The sequence below is a fragment of the Pezoporus flaviventris genome, unplaced genomic scaffold (genome assembly GCF_033815535.1).
Source record: "Pezoporus flaviventris isolate CSIRO_AGI_PZ_B2104156 unplaced genomic scaffold, CSIRO_AGI_Pfla_v1 ptg000054l, whole genome shotgun sequence".
NCBI lineage: Eukaryota > Metazoa > Chordata > Aves > Psittaciformes > Psittacidae > Pezoporus > Pezoporus flaviventris.
This window is the reverse complement of record NW_026892602.1, coordinates 1,585,357-1,605,904: the sequence shown is the minus strand read 5'-3', so window position 1 is coordinate 1,605,904 and position 20,548 is coordinate 1,585,357. Positions and strand designations below refer to the sequence as shown.

Genomic DNA, 20,548 nt, shown 5'->3' with positions numbered 1-20,548 from the left:
CTTGGGTGAGAAGAAAGGGTGATAAAAATAGCTACACATAGAATCTAGATGAAAACAATATTTTTATTTTTATTATTTCTTCTTATTGTTGTTGTTATTATAAATGCTTTAGATAGCTCTAAATAGGTGCTCCCAGTGTAGCTTTATCCCAGGGTCATTTCAACTCAGAAACTAGCATTCAAATAGCATTCACCAAAATTTTTGTTACAATAGACCAACACACACACATCTCCTAATTCAGAGGCAAGATAACTTGCATGCGAATGCAGATATCAGATGCAAAAACTGTTAGTTCTCTTGATTCTCCTGAGAAATACTAACAATGTAATAAAAGCAAAGGTCTTTGCATTCAAATTTACAACCTGGAAATCTGCATTTCTGAGCAAGAGAAAGACAAGATAGACAAGGGAATTTGCAGACTACATGTCTTTTATTACTACCTGGTGAACTGTTTTCCTTCAGTGCTTTTTCTTCTGCTTGAATTTTCTAACATAATTCAGCTCCTGTTCTATCCCTCCAAGCTGGAAGTTACCTGATAATGGGTGAGCTCCCCACCACTGAAATGCTAAAAGAGGAACTATCAAGGTTAGAATGGATTTTCCATCGGATGACTACAGTTCATTGCTATAGCTCACTGAATCTGCACAGCTAAGTACCCCACTGGGCAGGAAACAGCTGCATTGATGCTGCCACTTCCTCAACTATCTATTTAAGTGGTTGCTGGGTGCCTGACACAAAGTGCTTGACTTCGAGGTTCTTTTAAAATGTAGAATCAAAATGAAGTTTCACTGAGCTCCTCAGTAAAAACCTGCAAAGGGTAAATCTGGCTTTCCTGCTACATAAAGAAACAGAGAACTAAAAAGACTGGTCACTGAATTATTACTGGTTTCCAGGGGTGCCGTTCCTTGGTGACCTTCAGAGTGTACTGTTTCAGACTGGGGCAGTGCATGAGGAATGCTTCTACCACCTCCTGGCTGACCACGCAGTAGCAGTGGATTTCCAACAGATTTCTGCACCGTCTAGCCAGATCCACTAGAGATGAATTTAAGTCCTCCGAGGAGGTGGTTTGCAGTGTCAGCTTCTTTAAAGTACTGCTGTAGTTCTGGGTGACAAACCTAATCTGATTTACCATGTAATTATAGGTGTTAAGTTGCAGTGTGCTCACAGGTATATTCAGCTTTAGGATGCATGGTATTTTGCAGGCAGGGACCGTATGATCAAACTCTAGGTCCACATAGAGTCGAGGATGCTTTTGGCTTACAGCAGCCCAGAGGTCTTCTGAGATCACTGGTATATATTTATCCAGACGCTCGCAGAAAATGTCTAAATAGGTGAAAGTTGCTCTTTCAGGCTTGAGCAGCTCCTCAAATACATCGTCAGACAAACTGGCATAGTAAACCCCCAAGGCTGAGAGTTTGGGGCATGCTCTGAGAACTTTCCTAATGGTATCTGGAGCCACATTGCACACCAGGGTGCGGTTGTTGATGAACAAACTGTGAAGGTTTGGGTTAGTGGTAGCTAAGAGCTCAACAAGCTTATCATTGAGAGTGAAAGGCATTTGCCGAAAATCAATGTGCTGAAGATCTGTCTGGTTTTTAGTGTCACAAATATTTTGTATGCTCTGTAGAATGTCCTGGCCAGAGTAGAAATAGGGGTTCTCCCCATGGCACACAATGCACAGCTGCTGCAGCTTGTGGTTCTGCTTTGCCAACACATCCAAGATGCGTGTCACATTCTTCCGGTTGACCTCCTTGGATTGGTCAAACATGATCTTCAAGTGCTTAATTTGGCTGAGGAACTGGAGCAGGCTCTGCAGCATGGCTTCCTCATCCTCTGAATCACAGCTGGAAGGAAAAACAAACTCTCAGTCACTGTGAATGCTGAGCTTGGTGATCACAGAGCAGACACTCTCCTTTACCAGTGCTTCTGCAAATATCAACAAGATCCCCCAGGCATTTCTTTGAACTTGTTGCCTGGAGAGTCATTGTGAGACCAAATACTGAAGGAGTCAGGAGATGAGGAGAGTCAGTTCCCAGAAAGACCCATCAGAAGTATCAGGAGAAGGATAACAATTCAGTAACTTTGTCCCTTGTCATTTACAAATAGCAACTTGGAACAATGTGTCTAAGAATGTAATATTTCCCACAGAACTCTAACCATTAGCAGCAACTGAAAAACCACAGCATATAACACAATTTTCTCTATTATATATAAACAGGTGCTATACATTTAAGGTAGTATCATCACACATAGAAATCACAATGTCAATAATGTCATAGCAAAGTGACAGAAATGTTTGACATGCACTGGAAACAATGATCTAGTTACACCTGCAAAGATACTTGGACATTAGAACCCCATTCCTCTTACCTGATCTCTGTGAAGTACCAGACAGAGCTAGAAGACACAGCTGCAGCCCATTGTCTGCACACCTGGAAGACTGTGTATCTATCTCGAAGAGAAAGATACTGGAAAATCTGGATAAGGATTTCTTCTGGAATGCAGTTCCACAGTTCTGGAGCTGGAACAGGCATTTTCCTGATTCAGTCAGGAATAAAAGTGGGAGAAACTTCCAAAACTGCAATTAATTCTCAAAAGTCTCTGTTCAGAAAAACGAAACAAGAAAAGGCAAACACACATTAGGATTTATGTAACTCATCAAACCATTGCAGCTGGATCACAAAAGAGGTCAAATTTTTTTCCATTTTGAAATTCCACTGAATTTTTAAATTGAACACAAAAAAAATGAGGAAATCTATTGGCTAGTTGTTTTGCAGAGTTTTTTCAACCAGTCCTAAGAAGCTGGGTGATACTTTACAGGAGAAAACAGCCTCACATATCCATTTTTTACTGACAGTGATGCAGAAGGCCTGTTGTAGAGACCAGCAGCTGAATTACAATGGTTCTTGTCTGTGATGAGATCTGAAAGTCTGAAAAAAATGTTGTATTACTGTGAACCCAGTTCTCAGAAATCAACCTTTCATGTGAAATATAATGCAGAAGAATAAATGCCTGGGAAGAAGGCTGAGGTTTGCAGCATCAGACTACCTAACTTCTTCATTTGCCTTCTTCCAAAGTGGGTTGTACCCATCTTCTGGATTCCCACACAAATAAAACCATCAACACGACATATTTTTTCAACCCTCTCATAAACAAGTGAGGGGTTTTTGAATGCAAACACTCCCCTTCCTAGGCTAGCACTGGAGTGTGGATCTCAATCTGAGTTTCATGGCATGCCCTCCTGCTTTTGAAGCCCCAGGCCCTGGCATCACAGCATTATCTCAGCATCACTGGCTTCAGTTGAATGAAAACCTGCACTTCCTCGAAGCAGGAAAAGAGATGAAACCATGAAGGAAATAGGGAGTAATGATGCAGAAAGCATAATGCAGAAAGGAACACAACTGCACGTTTTTCTAGAATAGCTCTGAAGTGTGACTCATTGAATGTGAGGTGGCAGGAGCATAGCAGCTCTGCTATCTTATCTACCATCGTACCAATGACAACCCCCTTTCCACCCAGTGAGAGCGATAACAGCCAAGGGCTGCAGTCCTGCTCCCTTCCCAGGAACCTGTTTAGCATTTTCTCTGACAATCACCTCAGACTTTCCTACTTTTAGCTGCTTTTAACACTGCCTGTAATACATGTCTGTCAACGTCATAGACTCAGGCAGGTTGAAAAAGCCCTTTAAGATCACCAAGGCCAACCATTACCCCAGGACTGCCAAATCCACAGCCAAACCATGTTATTAAACTGCTCTTTGCCCTACATGAAATCTCGCACGCTCAGCTCCTTTAACTTTCACTATGATATTTTTCCTTAAAGCCTGAGCCCTTGGAGCCACGCAAAAAGGACCTTGCCTCACCTAGAAAGTAAGAGTGATGTAGTGATTGCTTGATTGCTTGGAAAAGCTTAAAAACATGGCCTGAGAGCAGGAAGGCAGACAGAAAGACAAAATTATTAGTGCTACTTTAATGAAGCAAATGACTCAGTCACTGAGAAGCACAGTTCATGGCCGGCGAGTGCAGTGGCTTGGTTTAGTTCCAACTTGGGTGCCTGCCCCGATGGCAGGGCTCGGACCACCTCAGATCTCACAGGGCAGGGGACTGCTGCTGGCTGCGGCTCTGAGCTTCGTCAGTTCTCAGCACAAGGAAGCAGGCTGGGAGCGAGTGCCCGCGGCCCAAACAGGAACAGGGGGTGCTGTGCTCAGGCGAGATGCCCAGTGCTGTGAGCGAAGCCCCCGTCACAGCATCCCTGCCAGTACCCGCGGCAAGGGCACAGCTCTCCTACCTCTTGTTCCTCTTGGAGCAGAGCCCCTCTTCCTCTGCGCCGGCTGCCCGCGGCTCCCAGCTCCGGCTGCGCCCCAGAGGGAGGAGCGGAGGAGGAGATGCTAAAAATAACAGCAGGGAGAGAGGCCCCTTCCCTGCCCCATTGCCGTGCTCTCCTCGATGGGAGCGCTCCGTCCTCCTCCTGCTCCAGCACTCGTATCCACCAGTTACTTAACACCCCACTTCCCTGAAGGGCCCCAGCACTGACCCTTCCACACTGCAGCTGCCGGCTTAAGGGGAGCCTGTCCTGCCCCAGGCAAGGCTTCCCCATGAAGACAAACCACTGCATCCTGACACCCAAGTCCCGCTGAGCCCATCCTCCCCCCCCAGCCTGGAATTTTTCCTTCCAAAATGGGAAGCAAGAGGGTGAAACACCAAGTGCTTATCAAACACTTGGACTTCACCCAGTGGGTTGCTGAAAGCCTTCACTCACCAGAGTTAGAGGAACTCGGGTCTCAGCCACCTTTTCAGGTTTTTAACCCCTCATATATACAGAACAGATTACCTTCAAAGAGAAAACGCTTGTGGGACCTGCGTGGGTGATGGTCCCTGTAGCACCTCACCCTGTGCTTCCCACCTAGTTCTAGGAGTTGCTTCAGGCTTGCTTTTTGTAGGGGAAGGTTGCGATGTCTGGGCTCATTTAACCCCATTAACCCTTAAATGCATGAAACTTTCACCAAGTAAATGCCTGGTTCTCAGAAGCACTGGCAGTGCTGGTGCTGAAGGTGGGTGCTGCCTGCCCTTCTCCCTGCAAACCACAGCACCTCAGAGACCAGCCTGGATTAAGTCCTTTCAGTGACGTTTTTGCTTTGACAATCAAAAGAGCTTATATTGTTAAAATACTGTTGTTGTAAAATAGCATTAAATCTGTATGTCTTACATATACATATGTATATATAAGAAATGTTTTAGAATGCTTTCCACTTCTGTTTGAGCGTCAGGTCTCTGGAGAGCCTGCACAAACTGCCAAGCCAGAGTGACAGCAGCAAGCATGCAGGTACAAACCCTGGCCTCAGGCGCTCACCAGCTGGGGACAAACAAGAGAGCTGCTGCTGTTACCCCTCTGCTTGCGGGAGGACCTCCACGCAAGACAAAGACATCCTGGGCAGGAAACTGCTAACAGACGTTCACCAACGGAGACCCAAATCCAGCTCCTTGCTGCTGCAGTTACAGATTAACCGAGGACACCTTTTAAAGGGGAGCTCCAGGGAAGGGATGGTCTAAGAGCTGAACTTCCTCCAGTGCTCAGTAATTATTAACCCAACCAATCTTCATTTCACCGTTCACTCTTATTAGCGGCGCCACGGGGGAAAGCAGGTGAGAACCAGCTGGGACCCAGCAGCCTTGCAGTGCCCTCAGCCACGAACTACAGAGGTTATCCCAGCACCTCACTTTCCTCCATGACTAAGGACCGGGGGCACGCAGCCAGCCCCACTCGGGCTCAGCTATCTGACCAGAGCCCTTTCTAGCCATCTTCTAGATCCTCACCTCGAGGGTGACCAAGCGATGGAGACTGGGTTGGTGCTCGCCAGCCACCGGAGCCGCCGCCTTGTGCGTGGACACCCGGAGGTGTCAAGGCACGGCAGGACCGGCTCAGGCCTCTCCAGCACACAGCGCCCCTGCCGCCTGGCCGGCCCCGCACGGCTGCCGCGGGAGGTGCGGGGGGAGCGGAGGCACACTCGTGCAGCAGCAGGTTTGCTCGGGTCCCCCCGAGCTCGGGTCCCCCCGGCCCTGCTTCCCCGTTACCCGCCGCGGAGCAGCGGGCGGCGCCTCGCAGAGGCGGAAGTGGCGGAGCCGAGGCCGGGCAGCGGCGGTGGCTGGAGGTAAAAGCGCCCGGAGCCGGCGGGCGGGCCCGGAGCTACCGCGGGAGAGAGGCCGGGCCGGGGCCGGAGCCGGAGCCGGAGCCGGAGCCGGAGCCGGGGCCGGGGCCGGGGCCGGGGCCGGGGCCGGGGCCGGGGCCGGAGATGCAGACGCGGGACCGGGTGGCTCGGGCGGGCGCGTCCCGCCGGATCGGGTCAGAGCAGAGCAGGGCAGGGCAGGGCCGGGCCGGGCCGGGCCGGGTTTCCCCGGTGCTGCCCCGCTGGCACACAGCGAGGCCGGGGCGTTCGTTGGGCGGGTGAGCGGGGCCTCGCAGCAGCAGCGGCCCGGGAAGGGACAGGCGGGCACCGGGAGAACGGACTGTCACCGCAGGCCGGTGGCTGCTCCAGCGCCTAGGTCTTCTGCCTTCCCCTCTTAGTCTGTGACAGGAATTGAGAAGCGGCCTGACAGCAGAGGACGGCAGGCAGCGGTGAGCGCGCACTGTATTGCCTGGGGCTGGCTTTTCCAGACCCCTCCCAAACAGTTTGACCGCTGCTGCTGCTCAGACCCACAGCGAGGGTCCCAGCCGCCGGCTGGGAATGGGCTGGAGAGCTCACTTGCTGGGATAGCACTGCCAAGGCACAACAGCAAAGGGCTCCTTACCTGAGTTTTTGGTGTCATTTCCAGGCTCTCCAGCATTGCCGAGTGGAACCAGGCAGCTGCTGAGGAGCAAGAGCCTGGTCTGTGTGGGGAAGGAGCACAGGGGCAGCAGGGTCCATGCTGCAGTGGTGAAACAGGGTCCTCTCACTGTATGTGCTTCTGCGCTGGTTGGGAGCTCTGAGTCATCTGCACTGGGAAAGTAAATCGATCTGTGGGACAAATATTTTAAACATTCCATGTCTGTAAGATGTCACTCAGATTTTTTACCTTCATTCTATGAGACACTAGGAGATGAGCCTAGATCCCAAACTTCCCAGTGTTAGAAGCTCAGATCAAACCTGAACTGCAGCAGCAGTGCATCCTCCTCTTTCTTCTTTACGAGATGCTTTTCTAAAAAGCCTGTGTGATGTGTAGCCCGCAGCCTAGAAACACTCCCTCCTGCATCTTGCAGGTGCTCCTTCATCTCCAAGTTCAGTGTGAATTTTAGAATTCACTGGCTATTTCCTGTATTTTCTGAACAAGTAAAAGGCTCCTGTTCTGGGCAGAGGTTCAAGGTTCTAGGAAGGAAACAGGGTGGGCCGTATGTTCCAGTACTCTGTTGGACATGCTGCAAAGGATGGCAATGGTTCCCAGCCTCAGCCACCATCTGGAGGACAGCCAGTCCATGGGAGCTCATCCTTCTCAGCCTGGCAGTCCCTGGTGACAAAAACCTTCACACCCCTAAGCTAAAGGGCATCTGAAGAGAGGGACATTGTCATGTCCAGCAGTTACACTGTCAGCATTTGGCAGCCAAGAGAAGGCTGTTGGGTTTGCACAACTGGGAAGAAAGCCAGAAGGAAGGGTGCCTGTGGGAAAGTATCTGATGGTGTGCCGGAGGCACACACAAGCAGTCAGAGAGGGGACAGGACCTATGCTTGGAGCTGAGCCAAAAGGTGTTTTGGTTCATCTTTGCCTGCAAATAGGGCTTCAGTCTGTGTGAACGTGCCAAACCAGGACCGCTGGGTGCCCCCTGAAGGACCCCAACTGTGCGCCTTTAAACTTTGCCAGCTTGACTGGGCAGGTAGAGGCATGAGGACTGAAACCTTTTGGTCCAGACTATCTGTGGACTATAAAATGTAAAATTAAAACAGAGCTTTGTGAACTGCTGAGTCTTTGAGATACCATGACCCACTGTGCTGTGCTTTACAGAATAAGAGTAAATTCCTCAAAGGTGACACTTGCTTTAAGATCACCTCCTCCTCTAGGAAATAAAGGTAAATCCCCATAATCTGTGCTGTAAGCACTTGGCCAGCATCAGGCCATTTTCCCTGTGGTCTCTCAGCTCACCTGAGTGTTTTGTAGGGTGCTGAAGATGGCAAACAGCTCTGCTCCTTGGATTGGCTGTGCTTATCTCTTCCTCCAGTCAACGTGTAAGACCATCATTCTGCCATCTCTCTATGAGAGCTCCCAGAAGAAACCTAGTGTGTTCAAGGCACTGAAGCTGGCATTAGCAGGTACCCATCCTTTCTGATACCTTGTCACACCATCTCATCTCTTCACGCAATAACAGCCTTTCTTTAATCTCATACTCCTGGGTAAGGAAAGATGGTGCTGACTGTATTTAGGAAAGACAGTGAAGTGGAGCAAGTTCAGCAGAGGTCCCCCAAGATGGTTGGGGCCTGGAGCACTTGTCCTATGAGGAAAGGCTGAGGGAGGTGGACCATTTCGTCCTGGGGAACAGATGGCTTTGGAAGACCTACCTATTGGTCTCTGCCAGTACCTACAGGGAGGGGAGATGGAGCCACTCTCTTCATAGTGGTGCATAGGGAATGGGAGTCAACAGGCAAAAATTGAAACAAGAGAGGTAGGCACCAGACAGAAAGACAAATATTTTCTCCATGAGGACAGTCAAGCAGTTGCCTGGAGTGACTGTGTATTTCCTGTCCTTGGGGGGTTTCAAAATGGGACTGGATAAAGCCCTCAGCAACTTGGTCTGACCTCAGAGCTGACCCTGCTTTTCATGGGAGTTTGGGCTAGAGACTTCCTGGGTTTCCTTCCAAGTTGAACTATCCTATGAATTATCCTCCATTTATGAATGTTTGTTTAAACCCGTTAACATAAGAGGGAAAAAGGTTAGGAAAGAAGATGTATTTCCTGTCTTTATACCACCACAGAGATTGCTGCTTTGAGAAGCTGATTTTTAAACTTAGTGTTAGCCAGTTCAGCTGAGCTCCTTTTTGATATAAACAGGCACAAACACATTAGCTTCAAGTGTATATAACCCTATTTACATAAAAAAAGGACTTGAGATGCAAATGGCCATAAAACTATATTTCTCTATCCGCCTTTGCACCAAGCGTACCACAGAGTAATAGTAATTTGAAGAGTTTATAATACTTGCCTAGAAAAACTCTCCTGGTATTCTTTACCTGTCACACAGCTGAGCCCATATTGTTTAATGGGGCTTGTGTAACTGTTCCGTAATTTCTTCTGGCAATCATGACCCTGTCCAAATCACTAGTTTATCCAGTACAAGGCTCCTCATCTTGCAGCTCAATCCAAAGATGGGAACCAGCAGGCAACTGAACACAGTTGTCCTGTTAGGCTCAATTTATGGCTGCTTTGTGTCATTGGAATGTGAATCTGCTCACATGTTAAAGGAAAGCCTATGAAACCACTAAATCCTAAGTTGCTTATTCAGACCTAAAAAGGACATGAAATCTGAAGCTGAAGTTTCTTGAATAAAAGCATGCAAAATCCTTTCTTTTGAGGTAGCTTCACAGCTCTCTCGTACAACATTCACAGAGGTTTCCATGTCTGTGCAACTTTTCCCTTCCCAGCCCTCTTACCCTGTTATGGAAACTTTTGTTCGACCAGCACTCATAAAAAACAAAGCATGAAGAAAGGGATAAAAAGACATTTCTAGTCAGCCACAGTGAATTAAAATGCCTCTCCTAGGTGCCTAGCCTCATGTCCCAGTTACACAGTTGGTCCAAACTAGACTTTCTGATGCAACCAAGACTCAGTTAACCCTGTAAAGCCACTGTTAGATCACATGCTTTTAAATGCCAGGTCACTTATTCTGCCTAACGTGGAACACACAAGTCTGCTTTGCCTTACGATTGTCCTCCAGGCCTGTCTAAAGAATGCCATGACAAATGGTTTAGAAATACCTGATGTAGAGCAAGTCTTTGCTGGTACCTCCATACGGCCCTGACAACAACAGGCCAAGAGATTAATTCAGATCTGGAAGCAGTACAGGAAGCCTCACACAGGCCTCTACTGCATAAAAGAGAGAAACACATACTGTAAACTGTCATCATCAGCATATAAAATCCCTGAGGAGACAAGGTCAATGTGCACAGCTAATCAAAATTAAATTTTGCTGGGAGAAGGGAGACTGAAGGCTGGACAATTTCTGTTGTCCATGGTGCTTGTGCTCCCCCCGGGACTAACTAATGTCAGAGGGTACAGCCCTGACTGCTTGCTTAGATTTTACCATGAATTAATTCTTTGTGCAAAACAGTTTAACAAGTCAAGGCCCAGTCTCAAGCAGCCTAATTCTTATGGCTGAATCCATCATTCCCCATTTGTGAGAGGTGTTGAAGGCTCAGTGCCAGCCAGCCAAAAGTTACCTCCAGGCATGGGGTGGAGAGGAAATGCTGGGTCTCTTTCCAGGACCTTCATCACTGCTTAAAACTCCAGTCACAAGGACTGAAGACTGACTGAGCACTCAGCTGGAATATGCATTTTCATGTATAAAACTTCCCTGTGTTAGCAGTTTAGCATAACCATTTCTGTCCTGAAAATGGAACCTCAAACTTAAAACCTCCCCTAATAAACAGTGTTGAGATAATTACCTGATGTGTAGCACCATAGGTCTTCAGCTGGACACCATACTTCACTGAGATGAATGGAGGCAGGGCAGCAAAAACCTAATCCTTTCCTCTTGATTTTACACACAGGTTTTTAATTCCAGAGGACATCAGGACAGAGATGATAATTCAAAAGCTGCTCCATTGCAGGCTTGGAGGTGGATGGGAGTGGGTCTGGGTTGTCTGTCTCATGTGTGATAGTGACTCTGCTCACTTCTCCCCATCAGACTCCACCGGCAGCATAAATGGTGTGGACATGCTCAAAGTGCACTGCAGCCACCCGCACCTGATAGTCCAGCTCAAGTTCTGCAAGCAGGAGAACTGCCGCCAGTTCCTGCAGAGCTACCGGGAAGGAGCGCTCCAGGAGTCCCTCCAGAAACACCTCCAGCTCTCCTTAGCCGTAAGTGCAGTGCCTCTTGAAATGGAGCTGAAGGCTGGCAGTGAGCACCTCGACAGCATGCTGAAAGATGAGGATCGCTGCCTGGAATGTATCTACAGAGAAAAGGTGAGTGGGAGAGGGAGGGAGTACAGGCAGCAATGAGGAGCAGTAGCACAAGACTCAGGAAGATGGGTGCAAATCTTGCTCTGAAGCAGCGTGCTGGTTTGATGACTTCTTCATCCTTCAGTTCTCAGCTATAATATGGAGTAAGCTCTGACCTTCACCAGAAAAGAGCCTAAAACTGCTTACAGGGATTCTTCTAAATCACTGTGGTTTCTGTGTATAACAGTTAATGTGGCTCAGATGTGTGTTATCACTGCTAAAATGAGGAATTACAGAAGGTGCAGTTGACAGCAAAAGCAAGTGTGCTCAATACACCTGCAAGGCAGGCAGAGTGTGGAATGACCAGTGCTCAGCATCTACCTCACTACCTCGCACACCTCAGAGCAGCAATGGCAACTGCACCTAGAAATGAGCCTGAGTGCAAAGAGTCTGCACATTATACCAACTTGTAACAGAGCGGGGGACACAGCATCTGTTGTGAGCAGGAATTGGCTGCCCTTCTGAAGGCAAAGTCCCTCGGGAGCAGTATCTGAAGTCTAGCTCATCGCATGCTTTGACACTGACATTCTAATCCTGCTAGCAAGAGCAGTGAGATCTTGACATCTTTCCTCAAAACCAAGGCAGTTGGATGTGATTAAACTCATTGCCTTTTTCCTCTCCTCTTTTTTTCCACCTGGAACTAGCAACACCTTATAGCTCTGGTTCCTTCCAGATGGTTCTGGGAAATAGGTAGGCACCATCTGCTTGGAAATATTAGGCACAGGAGCATGTTGTGCCAGGTTGCTTTTCTGCAAGCACAGAGAATGAAATGCAAACATTTCAGCCCTGACTAAACAACATGTGATATCCCATAGCCTGTCAACTTCTGCTTTCTGCTCCCTCCTCTGATGAACTAGCTGACTGGACAAAGGAGATGGGCTTATTCTCAGTTCCCCAAACTGAGAAGTCAGTCTGGCTTGTGCCTAGCAGTGCAACAGTCAGACAGATGACACCAGGGCAAAGGCATCTGTGTCTGAGTGCAGTGCTGGGTACCTACTGTATGTGAGCTAAACAATAGACTGAGTCAGAGCAATCACCAGGTTTGACTCTTCCCATGTGCTTTTGATGTCTCTTTTTCTCATTATCTGCTTTTTGGAGGTCAGACTAGTTTTCTCTTGGTTAGTGAGAAAAACTGTCTTGGATTGGATCCAGGAACGACAAAACTTAAGAAATAGAGGCACAGAATGAGAGTAGGGGCAGCAGGAGCTCCCTGCTTTGGTGGCCATGAGCTGTTGGATCAGGTCACCCTATTCTGTGGGTCTGATCCTCATGTGGAGTGAGGCAGAAAAGCCATGCTGCCTCTGGTGCACCCTTATTCTTGCAGAGAGCTGCTGAAAATAAACATGGACTTGTACCAGCTTTATGCAACTTGTAAGTGCTCACTGCTGCATGTGAGAAACCCAGGAGGGCAAAATTGCCTATGTCGTATCACATTACAGATTAAAATCCACACATTTATAGCCAGAACTCCGTTAAAGTATTTTATTGGGTCAGTTTATAATCTGCACTCTAGCTGTCTCATTGCTCCTCTCTTGGCACCAACATCTTAAGCTGCACCTTCCAGCTAAGCATCTATGGCTTCACAAGACAGTGGACTTGGCACGCATCACTGATGCTGTTTGCATTGCAGCCAGACCGTCTGCGGGATGAGGAAATCACAAAGCTTGAAGAATGCCTCGAGAGCCTGATTGTTCACCAGAGCATCAACAACAGCATGGCTGTAAAAGACTGCACATCTCTCAACTCCCCATCTCTACCTGGCCCTTCTCAAGGCAACTCCCTTTCCCCACAGGTTACCTTCACCTTTCAGGGACAAGAGTTCGGTGAGTAGCTAGAGCTGTCCAAGAGCACCCTTGGTCTTCCTCATCTCAAAGCCCAAGAGGGAGTATTAATGTAACTGCATACTGGGGTCTCAGATAAATCAGGGGGTTCCCAGCATCCCATAAGGGAGGAATTACAGTAGTCCTAAGATACTGCAGTACTGCTTCTGATCAGCCTTCCACCTGTTTTCCCATTAAGGGAAAGGCCTAATCAAGGCAGGGAGCTTAGATGTGCCAGGGCAGATGGCCACGAGCAGGTGTGTCACCACATGCTCCAGTTTGCCACTGGAGGCACCAGCAGTGCCCTGGGCTGGCAGACTACATGGGGAGCAGAGCTGCACAGCTTACACAGAGAGCGCACGGAGACGCTAGGTGGTGAGGCTTACTCCAGCTGATTTTCCCTTCCCAGTGGTGGAGGAATGCTGTTGGAGCACAGACACGTGTACATGAACCCTGCCCATGGCAGCCCCTTTAGCTTCGCTGCTTTGGCACTTCTGCTCCAAGGTCACAGTGCTGCCCTGGTGTTAAACCACCAAGGACAAGCAGAGCAGCTCCACAGTGGTTTAGTGATGTGCTGTGGACACTGAACAGACTCCCTGCTGCACAGAATGTTGAGCAAACCTTCGACTGGGCCAAGCTGCATCACACCAGCTGTGGAACCTCTGTGTTTTACCTGCCCTCTGTCCCTTTCAGACAACAGAATGCTCACACCAGATGACCACCAGAAGTTTGCCAAGCTTGTGTCAAAGAAATGGAAGCAAGTGGGTCGCTCTCTGCAGAAGAACTGCCGGGCCCTGCGTGATCCTGTCATTGATAACCTGGCTCTCGAGTATGACCGAGAGGGACTGTATGAACAAGCCTACCAGCTGCTGCTCAGGTTTAGGGAGTCAGAGGGGCAGAAGGCCACAATAGCACGGCTCATCGCAGCCCTGGAAGAAAATGGTCTCATCAGCTTGGCTGAGGAGCTCCTGGGCCTCCATTCCAGTGAGGACTGATTTAGAGCCCAAAGGGTAGTGGCATTGCTAAGAGCTTTCTTGCTTCAGCTAGTGTAATGAAACTGCTGCTAGTGTCTGGGAATGTAAACTCCTGAAAATCACTGCAGGTTTCCATGCAGGTGGGGATGCCCAGGGGAGAGGTTCTGTGCTCACAGAAGCCAGCACAGACCTCTGACATTCCTTGTTTTATTCTGTTTCCAGAAGTCAGCGTTACTTACCCATGAACTGGTGACTTCCTTCAGGGCTGAAATGTCACAGGGAAGCAGCCAGACAGGTAGAGAGCATAGGGGATAGTGGGGGAGAGGGGAAAGCAGGGAAGGCATCTCAAGAGAATTTCTCTGGGAAGCAGACAGTGCCAGTGTTTCTCAGGCTGTGTGTCACAGCCATCACCTGGAGAGCTGCAGTATATTTTTAATACTGAAGGCATTTATGCCCTCAGATGTGACATCAAGCAAAGGCAAAGGGGAAATTAAGGAAAAGTCAGTTTTACATTGTTTTCCTTCTTTGTTCTTCAAACAAGCAACATCTGTAGCAAATGCATTTGTCCTGCACTGCTCTAGTACAGCTGCTTCCCACCTCTCACCACCTGAAAGTGTTCTTTTACCTGGGACAGTCAGAATCTTCCACAGGGCACAAGATTGCTGCTGTGGAACAAGTTTCAGGCACTGAACAAGCAATATGGACAAACACAAATTCAGAGAATGATTCCCAACTTTTTCTGGACTGTGGTGAACAATAACATACTGACTACCTTGGCCTTAGCTCTTTCCCACCAGCCAGAGGGAGCCCTCATCTGTGAAAAGCAAAACAGTGCTGGAAGGAAAGTAGTCTCCTAGTCAGCAAGTGACCTGTGGTCTGTAGAGTGGAACTGCTGCTCTAAGGGGTGTTGCAGCATCAAGTACCCTCCTGGCACCAGCTCACAGAGCTAAGCAGTCATCTCTGACCAGCTGGCTGCTGGTACCTTCCCTCACTTCTTAACCAACTGCCCATGGCCTCTGGAGGTCACTGGAGAGGAGAGTTCATGCAGTTGTGTGTCCCAAGTGTTAGGATCTGCACAGAGCCTTTCTGTGGCAGCGTTGTCACTGTGTGACAATTGGGGATCAGCTGCTGTGCCTGGATTTACCTGATTTTGAGGGTAAAAATGGCTTAAAGCACCCAAACACGAGGGCTGACTCATGCTTTCCGTTCCAGTGGGAGAAGCCAGCTGTCTCCTGGCATGGTTGGGGGCCTACAAGAAAGCTGGGGAGGGACTTTTTACAAGGGCATGCAGTGACAGGACAAGGGGGAATGGCTTTAACCTGACAAAGGGGAGATTTTGATTAGACATTAGTAAGAAGTTCTTCCCTGTGAGGGTGGTGAGACACTGGCACAGGTTGCCCAGAGAAGCTGTGGCTGCCCCATCTCTGGCAGTGTTTAAGGCCAGGTTGGATGGGGCTTGGAGCAACCTGCTCTAGTGGAAGGTGTCCCTGCCTGTGGCAGGGGTTGGAACTGGGTGAGCTTTGAGGTTCCTTCCAACCCAAACTAGTCTGTGATAGGATGTATGATATGATACGCAGGCTGCAACAAAGCAGAGTTTACACCTTTGCCCATAACATAGCACAGAGCAACAAGTGTCTAACATGACATGGGTCCTGTGAAGCACAACAGCATCTTGATTACCTTTGACATATTCCAAATGCTTTTGCAGTATATTTTTGCTTACCCTTTTCCATTAATTCTGTCCCTCCTTGCCCTTCCCATCCACTGGCATAGCAGTGGGCCTTGGAAAGTATTCCAGCGGCAGAGGGTGGCTCTGCCAGCACACACAAAGCCTGCATGTGTACATGAATATTGGGCTGCTGGCAGTCACGGTAGGACCAGCTTTCAGGCAGTCCAGCCCTGATGGCCTCGTAAACCACAACTCGCATCTTAATCCTGCACTGGAGTCAAAGCTGTAATTCAGTAAGGATGAACACAACCTTGGGTTCAGGTGTGGACTCAGATCTGAGCTCCTGGTGTTGGTGCTGCTCCCTTTGCTTCTGCTGCAATGCATCAGCCAGCTGAAAGCCTGGATGAGCAGGATTTAGCCAGCTTCTACCCATCTGGGGTCCACATGCCTCACATGAGCTGAGCATCACATTCCTCAGTGTAAATCTGTGGATAAAAAGCCAGGCTTTGAATCCCCAAGATTATGTACACAGTGTGGAAAGGAAACGGGTATTAAAAATGAGGAGGAGGTTTTCAGGGTGAATCTGATTCCTTTTTGCCCTTAGCTTCCAAGGAAGCAGGACTTCATGCAGGCACCATCTCTACAAAGATTGTTGCTCTGTGACCTTTTATTAAGCCATTCTGTGTGAGTATTCTTGCAGTCTCTTCTCCCTCATTGCTGCTCGATATCTTACCATCTCTCTTACAGTGCTTTTCCCAAAATGAAGCAGATGTATGTCTGACAGTTTTGCCTTTAGGACCAGCACAGCAATGCTGATCCTAGGTCAGGCTGCTGTGGAACCATACATCAAAGCAGTTGCTTTCCTGCCAGAGCCAAACTGGAGCACTCTGATTGGCAGCAACCCACCTGGCAAACGGTATTTTTAAAACAAACAAAAAGTAGGCAGAAACTTGAATATTACTTTAACAAAAAATGATTGTTAAAAAACAAGGACATATGCATAAGCCTGGTGTCTCATTTGTAATGAGTATTTCTAATTTCTCAGACTACCTATTCCTGTGCACAACTTTCATACAGTTATAAGGCAACCACTGAGTAGTGAGAACTGCTAGCTTTTATAGCATCTGTTAGTGCTCAAAATAAGAAAGGCTTATTATTCAGCATCTACTTAAAGTCCAAAATCCTTCTTTGCTGCTATTACTGTATTACAGAGGACATGAATGCTTTTTTTCTTAATGTAAACCTTATGTATTTTTTTGCTCAGCCAGCAATTGGCATATGTGTTCCCTCTTACTCACAGATTCCCTCTCAAAAGTGCCATTAAGTGCTGGAGCTCATGTCAACCTTCCTGGAATATCATCATCTTTAACAGCATTCACAGGTGCCTTCATTGCAGAGACTCGAAGGAAAAGGGTTTTCCAGTGATATTCCGTGGTGGAATTTTCTTGAGCACATGGTTTGTTTGGGACCATAGCAGTGGCTGTTTCATGCTGCCTTTTCCAGATCAGTCATCAGCATCAGATGCAATGAAAACTCAATTCTGGTCTCAGGTGGACTCCTTCCTGCTGAAAGAACAGGGTTGGTTTTTTTTTTTTATTATCTGGCACAAACTTAGATGAGACAATTTTCCCAGAAGCCTCAGGATTAAATAGGTCAATTGAATTGTGAATATACAATGTCATTTGCATTGATTTGGCATTTGGCTGGGGCTTGACCCTGAATTTACTAGTTTTACCAAGAAGATTTCACAGTGGTTTTCCACTAGAGTACAAAGACAAGGGAACTTGATTAAACAGGGAAGCAAGAAGCACTCACAAAGGAAAAAACATTAGTAGAGATTGGTTGAAAAAGTTAGAGGTGTGTTTTTGCCTTGGATAGTAATGCAAAAAGTGGAACTGAAGAAAGAGCTATATGTTAGGGATACTACCAGGAACTCAGTGCTATATGCTAGACGATGTAGATAATAGCTAGATAATAAGCACCCCTGGTGACTGCCTGGCTGTCATGCTGGCGGAAGGGGAGCACACTCTTGCTTTCTTCCTTGACTGTGCAAAGTTAGTTGTGCACGTACTGCACCTACTCAGATGTGACATGGAAGTGACACTCCCTTACTTCTGTTATATCGATTAGCTAATGTCTAGTGTGTGAGATAAGCCATGGGCAGTGCTGCTGATGATGAATTTGGCCTGACCCCCTAACAGCACTTTTCTGTGTAATGAGATATGTTGGGGAAAAAAGTAATATGTTTTCTGGGGGTGGTGGGGTTCAGAATCAAATATGCATCAAACCAGCACAATACTAAACGCAAATAAAGATGCAAATCAGATGCATATAAAAAAATAAAGCAGACAAAATATGAAACAGCAGGAACCATGCTGAAATCACTTACAGGAAGGGATCCAAGAGGGCTTTTCTGTGGTAGAGATTGTTTTTGTAGTTTAGCAATGTTTCAGATTTGAAGGAGGCTTCTTTCAGTCTGCCAGAAGGAATAAAAGATCCATCCAAAGGAGAATTTGAATGATTTGTTTTGGCATAGTTGAGCTACAGTATTCAAAGGGATAGCAACAAACAGGAGAGTGAAAGTTAAAACACAAACACTTTGAGGTGAGGCATCTGAAACATGAGTGTACATGTATACAGTGAGAGTATACCATGATCCATGGTTGTCACAAAGGAAAATATCAACGCTTTCTGGAGGGTTGAGTCCCTGAAAGGCTGACTTTAACCCTCTTAGGAGCTTGCAATACACCATAGATGAATTCATCTGCTGAGTATTACAGTGCAGCCTCACAGCACATAAAGAAGGTGCTCTCTTCCAGCAACTTCAGTTTTCCCTTGTCACCACTGCTTAGATAGAGCAGTTTGTCAGGTGGAAACAGTACTTGACTCAAAAACAAGGATGGGCTCATTGTGATTGATCAGAAGCACTTCAGTATCATGAGCTGGACTTTAAAGGAATCATAAAATTTTCTTCTGGATTTTCAGAGTAAGTCTAAAAACAAATGTCAACAACTCACAGGAATACTTCCCAGATTTCAATTTTCAGCTTCAGCCCTACCACTGAAAAGATGGATATTTGGATTATCCATCACCCTTATAGCACAGGGCTGGAACTAAGATGACCTTTAATGTCCCTTCCAGCCCAAACCATTCTATGATTCTGTGATTTTTTTTAATGCAAAATGGGGTGCTAATGTCACAGCATGGCAGGTTACAGAGCTTTATTGAAAAAAATTAGAGCCTCCAAGTAGAAGTTTCCTGGAGTTCCTTAATTGGGAAGTCTCAGAACTGTATTCAGTTCAAAATCTGGGGGATGTTGGGGCAGAACACAGAATATACTTTGTCAAGATATGGAAAACATAAGGCAAAAAAAAAAGTGCATAGGCTTAGGGCTGAGGGAAGCTGCTTGCCCAGAGAAGGCCAAGGTGCTTGGTACAGGCACTGCTCCAGACAAATGTATTTTCCCAGTGTGAGGAAATTGTGGGGTTTTTCCTTACCTGTTAATTTTGGCATTCATTTCAAAATCCAGTTCAGCACTGAGAAGCTGTCTTGCTGCCTGGGTCACCATATTGCCTTCCCTCTAAGGTACCTTAGAAACATGTCTGAGTCACACCCTGGCAGCTGTCCACAGACTCTGAAACCGTGAGTGAGCATGCACAGCGACAAGAAGCCTCAGATTCACTTAAACTCCTGGTTTGGTTTAACTGAAAATGCTGGTATAGCCTAGTATTGTACACATCTAACCAAAGAGACACTAGGATAGGAGTCAAGAGGGTTTCTTCAGTCTAACCCACATAATGGTGTGTGTAAGTAAAATTGGTGAGATATGCTTGTCCAATGTAAATCAGTGTCTGGCCATTTGTCTTTTGTACAGAGGTGGGCTCAAACAGTGAGACAGTTTAAGGCCTCAAAAATTTTCTTCTCTGGTTTGAATTTTAAAGCCACTGGAGGGATTTGGCAATACATCTCTAACTGAAATCTGTAGGAGGTGTGTGGTTAAGTCCCTCACTCATCAGTGGAAAAATCCCTTGTTGACTTTCTCATTCCAAATTTCTGTAATATTCAGCATCAGATGTGTATCAGCCATCTACAGCTATGGACTGCAGTGCCATGGATACTCAGACCTAGGACATTCAACCTCCAACAAATTGTCTTTCATAGTAAAAATTACTTTGGTATATTTTTTCCTCTATACTTTTGTATAAATAAATTTTTTTTTAATGAAAATTGCCTCAGAGACTTTCATTAAACACTTAATGCAGGAGTATGAAGGGAGTTCTCTGAAGTTCTGGCCACACTGGCTATCACCAGCTCTCAGAAGAGCATCCAGCCAAAGTGTCTCGATGCTCAAAAGGGTCCTGTCCCAAGGCATACATTTCTACTGACACACCAAGGCCAGTGCTCCACCTGCAAATTCACAGCTCTGATTTCAAGTCAAACCCGAGCTAAGCCACCATGTTTGTTCTATTTCCAGTTGCTGCTTTGAAGGCCAGAAGGGAAGGTTTGTCCCAAACCTGGCACCTGGCAGAGCTCCCTGTGTTTCTTTCAGTGCTGTTATATATCTGGGACTTCTCTGAGGCCATGGCATCGCTGTAATCCTAATGCCTCCCTTTTCCTGAGCTTTCCCACAAGCTGCCTGCCCCATAGGTTGGGAACCAAGGAGTTTGGACATGAGGTCTTCTCCAGTGGCTTTGCACAGGAAGCCACTGGCTGACCTTACTGCTGAACCTGGAGAAATCCTTTTGCCATGAACTCGGGCAGAGCAGTATTTCACCCCGAGTCACTTAAATCTCAGACAGTCCTTGGAAATCACAAGATCAGCCCTTCTTATTCACCACAAAGCTGTATTCCAACTGCATGGCTCAGTGCCTGCAGGAATACAGTGACAGGGAGCAGGGCTCTTCCTTA

The 20,548-nt window shown here is 47.2% G+C and overlaps 2 protein-coding genes across 5 annotated transcripts; one reads left to right on the top strand and one right to left on the bottom strand.

The window, feature by feature from the left end:
- Nucleotides 1–45: 45 nt before the first annotated feature.
- On the bottom strand, nt 46–5,962 carry FBXL8 (F-box and leucine rich repeat protein 8). Of its 3 annotated transcripts, none has more exons than XM_061468984.1 (3): nt 5,814–5,962; nt 2,371–2,601; nt 46–1,844 (listed from the first exon to the last, which is right to left on the bottom strand). In XM_061468984.1, the coding sequence occupies exons 2-3, from the start codon at nt 2,532–2,534 to the stop codon at nt 869–871; spliced, it is 1,140 nt and encodes a 379-aa protein (XP_061324968.1). In that variant the 5' UTR covers nt 2,535–2,601; nt 5,814–5,962; the 3' UTR covers nt 46–868. The 3 variants fall into 3 exon arrangements, with proteins under 3 accessions (XP_061324968.1, XP_061324970.1, XP_061324969.1); XM_061468986.1 differs by lacking the exon at nt 5,814–5,962 and adding an exon at nt 4,534–4,660 and having other exon boundaries at nt 2,371–2,448; XM_061468985.1 differs by lacking the exon at nt 5,814–5,962 and adding an exon at nt 4,288–4,303.
- Nucleotides 5,648–19,857, top strand: TRADD (TNFRSF1A associated via death domain). Of its 2 annotated transcripts, none has more exons than XM_061468991.1 (5): nt 5,648–5,699; nt 8,124–8,275; nt 10,864–11,141; nt 12,808–13,000; nt 13,691–19,857. In XM_061468991.1, the coding sequence occupies exons 2-5, from the start codon at nt 8,134–8,136 to the stop codon at nt 13,990–13,992; spliced, it is 915 nt and encodes a 304-aa protein (XP_061324975.1). In that variant the 5' UTR covers nt 5,648–5,699; nt 8,124–8,133; the 3' UTR covers nt 13,993–19,857. The 2 variants fall into 2 exon arrangements, with proteins under 2 accessions (XP_061324975.1, XP_061324976.1); XM_061468992.1 differs by lacking the exon at nt 5,648–5,699 and adding an exon at nt 6,083–6,148.
- The last annotated feature ends 691 nt before the right edge of the window (nt 19,858–20,548 follow it).

Coding starts and splice junctions, on each gene's coding strand:
- FBXL8 (XM_061468984.1), bottom strand. CDS start 2,534: ATGCCTGTTCCAGCTCCAGAACTGTGGAACTGCATTCCAGAAGAAATC. Junction 1,845..2,370: donor TGGTACTTCACAGAGATCAG/GTAAGAGGAATG, acceptor TTTTCCTTCCAG/CTGTGATTCAGAGGATGAGG.
- TRADD (XM_061468991.1), top strand. CDS start 8,134: ATGGCAAACAGCTCTGCTCCTTGGATTGGCTGTGCTTATCTCTTCCTC. Junction 11,142..12,807: donor AATGTATCTACAGAGAAAAG/GTGAGTGGGAGA, acceptor TTTGCATTGCAG/CCAGACCGTCTGCGGGATGA. Junction 13,001..13,690: donor CTTTCAGGGACAAGAGTTCG/GTGAGTAGCTAG, acceptor TGTCCCTTTCAG/ACAACAGAATGCTCACACCA.